Raw genomic sequence first — 13,977 nt, 5'->3', positions numbered from 1 at the left:
TCTTCCACTCAAGAGACATCATATCCTTTGCTGAAGATGTCAGTGTGACATTGGCACTGCTTCCAAGTCTATGGGACATAATCAAAACTCCTATGTAAGGGGTCTACATTAAACACCAGCCCAAACATGTTCCAGCTCCTGCTTGGTAAGCGGCAGGGGTATTCTGAAGATACCCGCTGCACCCGGGGGCAGTACTCAGAAAACGTGCCCCTAGTGCCAGGAGCGAGCAGTACCACTGCTAAAACAAGGGTGCTGATAATCAGTCTTTGCAGACTACATGAATAATGAGTATAATCTGTTAAACGGGAAACTTGAGGTTTTACATTCATAACTTGAAGGTGTCAGGGTTGTCTAATGTCCCCATCACATTTACCTCGATAACTTGGAGGCGTCGGGGTTGTCTAATGTCCCCATCACATTTACCTCGATAACTTGGAGGCGTCAGGGGTGTCTGATGTCCCCATCACAACACATGGCACTTCATCAGATAAGTCAGGTCCATATACAGTACAGACCAAAAGTTTGGACACGCCTCATTCAAAGAGTTTTCTTTATTTTCATGACTATGAAAATTGTAGATTCATTCTGAAGGCATCAAAACTCTGAATTAGCACATGTGGAATTATATAATTAACAAAAAAGCGTGAAACAACTGAAAATATGTCTTATATTCTAGGTTCTTCAGAGTAGCCACCTTTTGCTTTGATTACTGCTTTGCACACTCTTGGCATTCTTCTGATGAGCTTCAAGAGGTAGTCGCCGGAAATGGTTTTCACTTCACAGGTGTGCCCTATCAGGTTTAATAAGTGGGATTTCTTGCCTTATAAATGGGGTTGGGACCATCAGTTGTGTTGTGCAGAAGTCTGGTGGATACACAGCTGATAGTCCTACTGAATAGACTGTTAGAATTTGTATTATGGCAAGAAAAAAGCAGCTAGGTAAAGAAGAACGAGTGACCATCATTACTTTAAAAAATGAAGGTCAGTCAGTCCGAAAAATTGGGAAAACTTTGAAAGTGTCCCCAAGTGCAGTGGCAAAAACCATCAAACGCTACAAAGAAACTGGCTCACATGAGGACCGCCCCAGGAAAGGAAGACCAAGAGTCACCTCTGCTGCGGAGGATAAGTTCTTCCGAGTCAGCAGCCTCAGAAATCGCAGGTTAACAGCAGCTCAGATTAGAGACCAGGTCAATGCCACACAGAGTTCTAGCAGCAGACACATCTCTACAACAAGTGTTAAGAGGAGATTTTGTGCAGCAGGCCTTCATGGTAAAATAGCTGCTAGGAAACCACTGCTAAGGACAGGCAACAAGCAGAAGAGACTTGTTTGGGCTAAAGAACACAAGGAATGGACATTAGACCAGTGGAAATCTGTGCTTTGGTCTGATGAGTCCAAATTTGAGATCTTTGGTTCCAACCACCGTGTCTTTGTGCGACGTAGAAAAGGTGAACGGATGGACTCTACATGCCTGGTTCCCACCGTGAAGCATGGAGGAGGAGGAGGTGTGATGGTGTGTGTGGGGGGGGTGCTTTGCTGGTGACACTGTTGGGGATTTATTCTAAATTGAAGGCATTCTGAACCAGCATGGCTACCACAGCATCTTGCAGCGGCATGCTATTCCATCCGGTTTGCGTTTATTTGGACCATCATTTATTTTTCAACAGGACAATGACCCCAAACACATCTCCAGGCTGTGTAAGGGCTATTTGACCAAGAAGGAGAGTGATGGGGTGCTACGCCAGATGACCTGGCCTCCAGAGTCACCAGACCTGAACCCAATCGAGATGGTTTGGGGTGAGCTGGACCGCAGAGTGAAGGCAAAAGGGCCAACAAGTGCTAAGCATCTCTGGGAACTCCTTCAAGACTGTTGGAAGACCATTTCCGGTGACTACCTCTTGAAGCTCATCAACAGAATGCCAAGAGTGTGCAAAGCAGTAATCAAAGCAAAAGGTGGCTACTTTGAAGAACCTAGAATACAAGACATATTTTCAGTTGTTTCACACTTTTTTGTTAATTATATAATTCCACATGTGTTAATTCATAGTTTTGATGCCTTCAGAGTGAATCTACAATTTTCATAGTCATGAAAATAAAGAAAACTCTTTGAATGAGAAGGTGTGTCCAAACTTTTGGTCTGTACTGTATATTTGGACAGAGACAACATTTTTCTAATTTTGGTTCTAGACATTACCACAATAAATTTTAAACAAAACAATTCAGATGCAGTTGAAGTTCAGACTTTCAGCTTTCATTTGAGGGTATCCACATTAAAATTGGATGAAGGGTTTAGGAGTTTCAGCTCCTTAACATGTGCCACCCTGTTTTCAAAAGGACCAAAAGTAATTGGACAGATTAAATAATTGTAAATAAAATGTTCATTTCCAGTGCTTGGTTGAAAACCCTTTGTTGGCAATGACTGCCTGAAGTCTTGAACTCATGGACATCACCAGACGCTGTGTTCCCTCCTTTTTGATGCTCTGCCAGGCCTTCACTGCGGTGGTTTTCAGTTGCTGTTTGTTTGTGGGCCTTTCTGTCTGAAGTTTAGTCTTTAACAAGTGAAATGCATGCTCAATGGGGTTGAGATCAGGTGACTGACTTGGCCATTCAAGAATATTCCACTTCTTTGCTTTAATAAACTCCTGGGTTGCTTTGGCTTTATGTTTTGGGTCATTGTCCATCTGTAGTATGAAACGATGACCAATCAGTTTGGCTGCATTTGGCTGGAACAGAGCACACAGTATGGCTCTGAATACCTCAGAATTCATTCGGCTGCTTCCTGTGTCACATCATCAATAAACACTAGTGACCCAGTGCCACTGGCAGCCATGCATGCCCAAGCCATCACACTGCCTCCGCCGTGTTTTACAGATGATGTGGTATGCTTTGGATCATGAGCTGTACCACACCTTCACCATACTTTTCTCTTTCCATCATTCTGGTAGAGGTTGATCTTGGTTTCATCTGTCCAAAGAATGTTCTTCCAGAACTGTGCTGACTTTTTTAGATGTTTTTTAGCAAAGTCCAGTCTAGCCTTTTGAGTCTTGATGCTTATGAGTGGCTTGCACCGTGCAGTGAACCCTCTGTATTTACTTTCATGCAGTCTTCTCTTTTTTTGCAGCTTAAGGATGGCTTGTTTCACCTGCATGGAGAGCTCCTTTGACCTCATGTTTCCTTCACAGCAAAACCTTCCAAATGCAAGCACCACACCTCAAATCAACTCCAGGCCTTTTATCTGCTTAAGGGCAGTTTCACACGTCAGTGTCTCCGGTACGTGTAGTGACAGTTTTCTCACGTATCGGAGACACTGACACACGTAGACACATTCTAATGAATGTGTCTATGCAGATGTCAGTGTGTTTTCACGGACCGTGTGTCCGTGTGCAAAACACGCTGACATGTCCGTTTTTGTGCAACAGCACGGATCACACGGACTCATACAAGTCAATGGGTCCGTGTAAACACGTACTACACACGGATGGTGTCCGTGTGCGATCCGTGTGCGTTTTTAAAAGTCAAAGGGTTAACATTGCAACTAATTTTTCAAATACACGGACAGCACATGGATGGTACACACGGATGGCCTACGTATGCACACGGACACGGATAGCTCCGGTACCAGAATTATCTGGACGTGTGAAACTGCCCTAATTGAGAATGACATAACGAAGGGATTGCCCACACCTGTCCATGAAATAGCCTTGGAGTCAATTGTCCAATTACTTTTGATCCCTTTAAAAACAGGGTGGCACATGTTAAGGAGCTGAAACTCCTAAACCCTTCATCCAATGTTAATGTGGATACCCTCAAATGAAAGCTGAAAGTCTGAACTTCAACTGCACCTGAATTGTTTTAAGATTCATTGTGGTAATGTCTAGAACCAAAATTAGAAAAATGTTGTCTCTGTCCAAATATATATGGACCTAACTGTACTTTATATAGTGCAGCCTATGTGAACTGTTCTCCTGTGTCTTCCAGTGCGAGTGATGGACTGAAGGGCGAGGGTCTCCAGGAAGGGGTGGATTGGCTGCAGGGTAAGTGACGATATTTGGGTTTATCACCGCTGTTTTTTTGTTTTTGTCGCCTTCATTTACATCTGCCATTCTTTCCTCTTTTTTCCATTTCTCCTGCTATCAGACCAAATCACACAGTGAGTACAGCAGCATTTCATTTGCTTATTCTGTTTTTGTTTTTATTGCCTTCAATCTCCTTTTTTTCTACATTCCTAAATATTTCTCTTTCTGTATTCTTGTCATTTGCCGCGGTACATCCCATATTATTTAGGGCTGTGTGTGTTGTGTGTCCCCTGTGTGTATATGTGTAATACACACTGTGTATATTATTTTTGGACTTGGCTTGGTATTATGCGGCTTAATAATAGGAGCAGGTCAACGCTCTGCATTTACACTGCCTAAATTAAATCTCACAATAAGAATTAGACATGAATTATTCCCCCTCTCATCTTGGCAGTAATTCCCACTCTTGTGCGTGAAGCCGCTGGCGGTGTCGATGGCGGATCTACGCTGTCACTCATAGACTGCACTCATGAGCTGTCACTCATACAGCCAAGAACGTGACCGGATGAGCTGCTGCCTGTAAGGCGGATCTGCGCTGTCACTCATAGACTGCACTCATGAGCTGTCACTCATACAGCCAAGAACGTGACCGGATGAGCTGCTGCCTGTAAGCCGGCTCGTCATTTACAGGCCGCAACAGCAATGATTGGAAAGGTTCTCGGCATATAACCTGAGCAGACAGAGCAAAAGGCCCTCATATAAGAACAGGCCCCTTGCTTCCATAATTGCTCCCAATGGAGCCCCCTTATATTTATATCCACCATTGAGAGCTATGACATTCCTTAAAACCTTGGATGTAAAGGAAGCTGCTTTTTGGACCCCTCATCTGTTACCCCCATTCTTTTTCCCAATGTAGTTGCACAGGTGTCACAAATTGTTTATCCACCCCTGCATTACAAGTACGGGGTCGATTTTTGTGGCTCCTATAAATGCTATGGAATCTGAGAGGAGTATAATGTAGAGGATGCGACCCTGATTCCAGTGATGTATTACTTTGTTGGTTGCTGCAGTCTGGACAAAATCATTGGGTTTTTTTCTGCTTGAGATCTACTAGTTCTCTGACTGAGCTCTGTATAATCCTGCGCACAACCCGGATTGGCAGCTTTCTGTTTAAAGATCCCCTTTCACCACAAAACTGGCCACATCGTGATGAAGTGACCAAAGATCTGAATTAAACATTTTTTATTTCTCATTTCCATGATAGTATCTTGTAAACTAAGGAGGCCGGTAGTAGAGATATGGTTTATTTTTTTTCCCCTATAAGTTGAGTTGTCCTGCAGAGACAGAAAAAACTTTTTCTGTGTATTATGGTAAGACTCTTGTCTAACCAGGACACACAGATCACACTGCCGGCTATTACTGTACAGGGGAAAGAGAGCATAACATACACAATTCTACATCTATCCCGGGCATGGAGAGGCATTACTCCCTGATACTTGGGATAGATGTAGAGCGCCATATGTGACAAGCGCTGATCGCAACCTACAGCTCTCATTTCACAGCGCTGTCTTACAGTGAGATGAGATGTAGTGCGCGATCCCTGCTTGTCACATACAAAGCTCTGCATCTATCCTGGGCATCGAGGCATTACTCCCTGATACTTAGGATCGATGTAGAGCCCCGTATGTGACAAGTGCTGATCGCAACCTACAGCTCTCACTTCACAGCACTGTCTTACAGTGAGATAAGAGATGTAGTGTGCTATCCCTGCAGGTCACATACACATCTCTGCATCTATCCTCAGCATCGAGGCATTTCTCCCTGATACTTAGGATAGATGTAGAGCCCCATATGTGACAAGCGCTGATTGCAACCTACAGCTCTCATTTCACAGCGCTGTCTTACAGTGAGATAAGAGATGTAGTGTGCTATCCCTGCAGGTCACATACACAGCTCTGCATCTATCATGGGCATCGAGGCATTACTCCCTGCTACTTAGGATAGATGTAGAGCCCCATATGTGACAAGCGCTGATCGCAACCTACAGCTCTCATTTCACAGCGCTGTCTTACAGTGAGATAAGAGCTGTAGTGCGCGATCAATGCTTGTCACATACACAGCTCTGCATCTATCCTGAGCATCGAGGCATTACTCCCCTGATACTTAGGATAGATGTAGAGCCCCATCTGTGACGAGCGCTGATCGCAACCTACAGCTCTCATTTCACAGCGCTGTCTTACAGTGAGATAAGAGCTGTAGTGCGCGATCAATGCTTGTCACATACACAGCTCTGCATCTATGCTAGGAACCGGTGATTATTCCCCGATGCCTGGGATAGATGCAGAGCATGGTTTGTGATTACGCACAGCTCTGCCCTCCTCCCCCTTCACAGTAATTGCTGGCAGTGAGATCTGTGTGATCTGGTTAGACAGGCTTGCAACATCACATAGAGAAATAGTAATGAACTTGGCACTCAATATTTGTTGAAAAGAAGATTCAATTTTTTATTTGCATCCAGGTGAAGTTTAATTCTAAACGTTTTCGGTCCAACACAAGACCTTCATCAGGGAATCTCTTTAAGAATACTGGATGCTGTATTTCATGATAATGTGCTAAATGGCGTTAATGACGCAATAGTTGTGCACTGTGAAGATGGCTCCTCTGGCCTGCGGTCTGTGCCGCTGGATTAAATAGCGCTGGGAATATGGCGACGTCCGTCGCTGGGGTGGTGGCTCTTCTGACGTGCGGTCAGTACCGCTCTGTGTGGAGGAGGCCTGGATGCAAATAAAAAATTGAATCTTCTTTTCAACAAACATTGAGTGCCAAGTTCATTACTATTTCAGAAACGGGCTGGATACCCTACTTGTGCACCTATCGGGGACGATTTATTTTGAGTGCCTTGTTGTTTCTACCATCACGTAGAAAAAGTTAGTGCTGACTGTCTCTGGTGGGTGTTCTTTTTTTACCCTGCAGGACGCCTCCTGCTTATGATTGGGCAACATCATACATGAGAAAAAGTAACCCCCCCCCCTTCCCAAGGGAAGAATCTCTGCTAACATACCCTTGGTTATAGTGGAAATAAGCATATTAACCTTTTATAAGCCAACATATCGATTGAGATCAGAAATTAAAATGTGTTGTGTGTTTTTTTGTTTTTTTTTCACATCTTCAGCCACTTCCTCATCCTATAAAATGTGGCAGCAGTTCTTTATCATATAATGTCCATATGTCTTAGGAGGGATTGTCCCCTCATATTCACATCAGTGGCAAGGAGCGTGTACTAACAAACCTGCACCGGTCACCATACAATGCGCTCTAGTGTCATCTATTAAATAGGAGATCACAGGTGATAATCGGGATGTTTTACTAAGGTTTAATTTAGTGTATTATGTAATTGTTGTAAGTAGCATAATGGTATAGAAGAATAATATCAGTGTTTTGGATGTATTAAAAAGCAATAATTGTGTTTCGCCTCCTTCCCTGCACTCTGTATGGACGGTTCCTCTAGCAGTGCAGACATTGGCCACTAGATGTCAGAGTTGATTTACGGTGCACATTACCTCTGTCTGTTATGCTGCCGGACTCTGGTGACAGCGTATGTACCGCAGGGCTGCACCAGTCCCGTAGTCTCACACTTCTGGATAGTACGTCTTTCCTGAGCAGTGCTATACACAGGAGAGCTGAAGCCTTTAATTTAAAAATTATGTCTGGGGAAAACAAGAACACTTCCCATCTTAATCTTGCTGGAATGACAGTAAAGACTGACACATACGGGTAGAGAAAGCAGGGGAGGTATGTTACTCTTTTTTGTATTCCTTAGCAGTTGCAATGGCTGCAATTATAAAAGGTTTTCTCATGTGGACATCATAGAGGACACCTCATCATTCAGAAAGCTGTAATGGCTAATGTTAAATTGGTTTTCTTACATGGATGCCACTTGCAGAGGGTAATGCCTCTGTTTGAAGCTGTTTGTAGAGCCTCTAACATGCAGCAGTTCTCAGGCAAACCCAGTCCAAGCATCTTTTTACAGGGACCGTCAATCATTTGAATGTCTACATGTAATACCACATTTTACCTGTAGTGGCCACTGCAGAAGAAAGGCGTGACCTACGGGATCCTTTCTTGGCTAAATCTGCTATATGATCATCTGATCACTGTTGCATTTTAAAAAGGGCGCTTTAGATGCCTAAAACTGAGCCCACCCGTAATATCTTCCACATGATTATGCTTAATGCTTCATGTTAACATTTTGGATAATTCTATGCTTTCAACTTTGTGAGAGCAGTTTGGTGAAGGCCTTTTTCTGTTCTGCATGACACATCGTTGGGGGTGCTTGGTGTGGAAGAACTTGACTGTCATGATCCCACTGCAGATTTTGACCTGCACGCCAGGGGTTAATGTCTTGATCCCAGTGCAGGCTCTGACCTGCACACCTGGGGTTAATTATTGTGGCCTCCCTTTGGTTCGGGGAAAGCTTCTTATAGCCCTGGGAAGCTCCAATCCCCGTCAGTTGTACTTTTGCCCTCGGCTGTGTGTGTCGACACCTGTGTGCCTGTGTTCTAGCTTGCTTGTATGGTTCTGAACCGGTTCTGTCCCCCGTTGTGAGTTTGCCTTTTGATTCTGTACTGTGTATCTGCTTCTCTGGTTTTCTGACTCCTGCTACGTCCCTGATTAGCCTGCTCCCTGTGTACCGCGTTGCCTCTCTTGTTTACTGATCTCGGCTTGTCTTGGATTTCGTCTCCCTCTGGTGCCCCGTCCTTTCCCTGGTGTCCAGTGGCCCCCCTTTTCCCCTCTCCTCTGCTCCAGGGTCCCTGTAGCATCCTGCACTCAGCTCCAGCAGCAAGACTCTAAGCCCCGCCCCCTGTGGTCACATGCTGCAGGTCCTGTCAGTACACTCACCACCCGGCGTTCTGCTCACTCCAGCCCTGCTGTCATCTTGCCCAGCTCCTGGACGCTGTGAGGACAGCTGTCACAGGCCGTCAGAGGCTCCGGGCTCTCACTGTCAGGGCTGCTGAAACCGCTGGTAAGTGTCCACCTGGTGGTTTCTCCTGATATTGACAGGTCACACAAAGCCCTGACCTAAAACCCCAACAGAACACCATTAGGGTATGGGCACACGTCGCGGATTTTGATGCGTTTCCGCAGCGTTTTTGGACTCGTAGAATTGCCTCAAATCCGCAGCACAGAGAGCACGCAATGTTAATGAAAGGGAAATAAAAAAAACCGCTGTGCACATGGGGCGGAAAATTCAGAGCGGAAACGCAGCGTTTTATTTTCCGCAGCATGGCAATTCTTTTTGTGGATCCGCAGCTGCGGTTTCCAGTTTGGCACATAAAAATTCTCTCTCTCTTTCTGCTCTTTCTTTCGCTCTCTCCCTCTCCTCCAGAAGCACAAGGGAGAAAGTTCACAAACCAGATCCTCACAGCAAAAACGCACTAAAATCCGCAAGGAATCCGCATCATTTCCTCAGGAAAACCGCAAGCGTTTTATCCTGCCTTTTCTGCCAAGAGATGCGGACTCTCTGCAGAAAATTCCACAGGATAATCCACAACGTGTGCACATAGCCTGAAGGGCCCGTTACACATAGCGAGATCGCTATAACGTCACTGGCTATGTCTGATACTTACCTCCGACCGGCTCCCCCGCTGGTTATCGCTGATCGCGCGAGAGCGTCCTGGACTGTTTCTCGTCGGCCACTTCCTGCTGTGGAGACGAGCGACATGTGGACGCGGGCGGGAGGACGTCAGGATCGCCGCGTCTGACAGGTAAGTAGCGACCGCTGACCCCAGCGATGTCACTGGTGAGATCTGCCTGTGTGGCAGCTCACTAGCGACCACTTAGCGATGCACCAGCGATCCTGACCGCGTCATATCACTGGTTGGGATCGCTGGTGCATCGCTAAGTGTAGCGGGACCCTTAGAAACTGAGAGCCCAGTCCTCTCCTCCAACATCCTTGTCTGATCTCCTAAATGCTCTTCTGAATCAGTGGTCAGACATTCCCACAGAGCCCTTCAGTAACAGCTGGACAGATGCCATATTAATGTGTTTGAATGTAGAGGCCATAAAAGCTCCGAATACTGGTGTCCATGCAGTGGAGATCAGCCATCTTCCATGTTCCAGCCGTCCGCCATTCTACCTGCAGATGCATAATTGCTTCCACTTCTTGACCCATAAAATATTTATGGGGGCAGATTGGTAATGTCTTTGTAGTGTGTATCGCTCCACACCACGACGGCGTTTTACCATGAGCATTTAATGATCCATCTCCAGTGTCCGGACATTACATCCCCGGTGCTTTTTTTTATGTGCAGCCATGATCTGTAAAATGCCTCTTGTCAATGTCTGGGGTTCAGTAAAGTCATGAAGCAAATTTTCTTTCTATTAATGAGGGTATTGACGGGAAAATCGTATAAATCCTTGTACACTTGCTGATTCATTCTGATGTGTCACATTCTGCTTGGACATGGAAAATAAAAGAGCATAGGAAGAGCTTAACATTGCCGCTCCAGTCAGGAAAAGACCCCCATATTTCTGCTTCCGAAATAGCTGAGCGCTGCACTCTGCCGCAGTCCTAGAGACAATGAAGCTAACAGAGAATGCACAACCCTTCTCTCTTCATTGGCTATGGCACTGTAGGAAGTAGCTGAGCGCTGTATTCTGTTGCAGTCCTATAGACAATGAAGCTAACAGAGCATGTACACCTGTGCTCCATTCATTGGCTATGGCATTGTAGAAAGTAGCTGAGGGCTGGACTCAGTGACAGTGCTAAAGACAATGAAGCTAACGTAGAGCATGCACACCTCTGCTCCATTCATTGGCTATGGCACTGTAGGAAGTAACTGAGCTCTGTACTCTGCCGCAGAGCTATAGACAATGAAGCTAACACAGAGCATGCACAGCTGTGTTCCATTCATTGGCAATGGCATTGTAGGAAGTAGCTAAGGGCTGGGCTCAGCAACAGTGCTAAAGACAATGAAGCTAATGTATAGCATGCACACCTCTGCTCCATTCATTGGCTATGGCACTGTAGGAAGTAGCTGAGCTCTGTACTCTCTGGCTGTCCTAAAGACAAGGAAGCTAACGTAGAGCATGCACACCTCTGCTCCATTCATTGGCTATGGCACTGTAGGAAGTAGCTGAGCTCTGTACTCTCTGGCTGTCCTAAAGACAATGAAGCTAACATAGAGCTTGCACACCTCTGCTCCATTCATTGGCTATGGCACTGTAGGAAGTAGCTGAGCACTGTACTCTGTGGCAGTCCCAAAGACAAAGAAGCTAACGTAGAGCATGCACACCTCTGCTCCATTCACTCCTTCACAAATGTGTGAAAATGCTTACTGATGTTTAGTGCTGTACTATAATAGGATGCCACCATTGTAACCAGTCAGTTTTTGAAACTAGATGCTTTATATACCCCCTTTTAATATTTGCTTAAGTCCTCTTTAGCCCTTACCTTTTAGAGGGAATCTGTCAGCAGTAAGGATGAGCGGACCCGTGGAAGCTCCGGTTGTGATACCCAACCCGAACTTTATTCCAAACTTCAGTTTGGGGAATAGAACCAGAACCTGAACACCATTCCAAACCACAGAGACCCGAACGTGATGTGGGAAATTCTCTCTGTCTCTCTCTTCCTCTGGAACTCTGAACAGCAAATTTCTGGGAAAAGTCCATGTTCGGCGATTAGTCCCAGACACTAACTGTCCAGTACTAAACATAATGTTAAGCCAGAGATCTTGATTCCAGCAATGTCACTTACTTATAACTGTAGTTTTTATCAGCAGGAGGAGATTATCATTAGAGGACTAGTAAACCTGCTGCCAGGCAGTCCTTCATATTCATAAGCTCTGTATAACCCCGCCTCCACCACTAATTATCAGCTTTCTGCCTATGCACAGCACACACAGAAAGCTGCCAATCAGTGATGTGAGCGGGGTTATACAGAGCTCGGAATTCAGAAACTTGCTAGATCTGCAGCAGAGAAAACTGTGATTTTATCAAAACTGCAGCAAGTAGCTTAGTAAGTGACACATCCCTGGAATCAGGGTCTCTGCCTCTATATTATTTTTCTGTCAGATGGGGTAGCAAAAACATGGTGACAGATTCCCTCTCTATACCGGTTACCTCTAAGAATCAGTTGACTGTTCTCCTGCCGAAGTGCAGTTTTTGTTCAGGACCTTATTGCTGAAGACAATTAGGGGAATGAGCCCGTTCACAGTAAATATTACAATATATAGATGTCTGCTGTCTGTCGGAGGCACGCAATTTAAAGATGAGCCCACCTGCAAAAAATGTGCTCCTCTTTCCTTTCTAGTCTCCATTTTTACCTTGTTGCTTTATTTACAGATCAAATACAAGCAATGAAAACATAAGAAGATGAGCGACTGCGGCCCATCCCGGTCTGCGGCCCATCCCAGTCTGCACACTTGGACCAAAGGAAGTGCGGTCATTCCTTCTAGTTTACCTGGTTGAATAAAGCTCATCCATGATATTTAGCACCTCAGGTTTTGTCATTCGAAAATCGTGCAATGTTACAATAGGAAATACTTAATAATAAGAATACTTAGGGTCAGTCCAGACGAGGCAAAATCCGTGTCAGAAAGTCCGCAGCGCGGAAGGAGCGGCATAAACTCCCTCCTCATGTATCGTGCTGTCAATTCTGCGGCAAATCCGCCACGTCTGGACCCGGCCTTAATTTTATCAAAATATTATGTGCTCTGTTAAAATGGGGAACTGTCACTTGTCTGACCTGTAAATACGATCTATGTAAGGGGGTAACATTAACTTATTAATTTATTCACTTTTGCTTTATGGCAGAGGCGCTGTAATATATCAGGACAGGTTTTGTATTGTAGAATCTCCGGAGCTTTCTTGTAAGCAATATATTACCAATGGATGAATCTGGAATCTTTTTTTGTCACAAAAAAAATAAACCTATTTATTCAAATATACTTATGGCTGGCGGTTTATACTAAGCTTTTTTTTTATGGGGTTTATAGAGGTTCGAGTTCTGTTTCTTTTGATAAATCCCCTTCTCTTGTTTAACTATTCCACAGCACACGAAAGGCAGAGGAGGCATGGTTTAGACCGGGGTACCGAAGACCAGAGGTGTAAGTCAAGGGGCGCGCCAACACTGGCACAGTTTTCAGCTGAATATACATCCTAAGATGCACACTCTGCTGAAATGTATTGTGGTACAGGGAGTCAACGGCTCTCTGCACCGCGTCACATGGAGTCACCGGCTGTCTGCACAGCGACAAAGGGAGTCACCGGCTCTCTGCACCACGACACAGGGAGTCAGCGGTTCTCAACACCGCGGCACATGGAGTCACCGGCTCTCTGCACCACGACACAGTCACCGGCTCATTGCACCGCAGCACAGGGAGTCACCCACCTGTCTACACCGCGGCAAAGGGAGTCACCGGCTCTCTGCACCGGGGCACAGGGAGTCAATGGCTCTCTGCACCGCGGCACAGGGAGGCATCGGCTCTCTGCACCGCCGCACATGGAGTCACCGTCTCTCTGCACCGTAGCACTTGGACTCGCCCGCTCTCTGCACCACAGCACTTGGAGTCACCAGGCTCTGCACCACAGCACAGGGAGTTTTCTGCTCTCTGCACCCCGACATGGAGTTACCGGCTCTCTGCTCCCCGACACAGGGAGTATGGGGGCAATTATTACAAGATGAGGGCCTGGATTACAGGGATAGTAGCTCAAACAGAGGACATTTATTATAGGATGGGAGCCAGGACAATATTATTGGTCCCATATAGCGACTAAATAAAGAAGTTAAAAAGGAAAAAGATCAACATAAAGGCTGAGAAAATAATGGAAAAATATTTTACCACTTAAAATGCTGTTTTATGTAATAAAACAAAAGTACACATTATGCATCGCCTCATGCGGAATGACCCAAGATGTAAAACTGTATAATAGCCCATACTATAAACACTGCAAAAAGAAAACA

General features: G+C 45.3%; 1 protein-coding gene across 3 annotated transcripts in view; it reads left to right on the top strand.

Annotated features, from left to right (window-relative positions):
* Positions 1–12,961, top strand: part of ARL6 (ARF like GTPase 6) — an 82,394-nt gene extending 69,433 nt beyond the window's left edge. For 2 of the 3 annotated variants that reach the window (XM_073584412.1, XM_073584413.1), the window contains exons 7-9: positions 3,976–4,031; positions 4,135–4,147; positions 12,357–12,961. In XM_073584412.1, coding sequence (XP_073440513.1) covers positions 3,976–4,031; positions 4,135–4,147; positions 12,357–12,390 — 103 coding nt within the window. In that variant the 3' untranslated portion in view covers positions 12,391–12,961. The remainder of the gene's footprint in view (positions 1–3,975; positions 4,032–4,134; positions 4,148–12,356) is intronic. The other variant, XM_073584414.1, reaches the window with a different exon arrangement.
* The last annotated feature ends 1,016 nt before the right edge of the window (positions 12,962–13,977 follow it).

The sequence above is a fragment of the Dendrobates tinctorius genome, unplaced genomic scaffold (genome assembly GCF_039654945.1).
Source record: "Dendrobates tinctorius isolate UK_male_01 unplaced genomic scaffold, ASM3965494v1 ptg000084l, whole genome shotgun sequence".
Taxonomy (NCBI): Eukaryota; Metazoa; Chordata; class Amphibia; order Anura; family Dendrobatidae; genus Dendrobates; species Dendrobates tinctorius.
The sequence above is the reverse complement of the archived record's forward strand: the minus strand, read 5'-3'. Positions and strand labels throughout refer to the sequence as shown.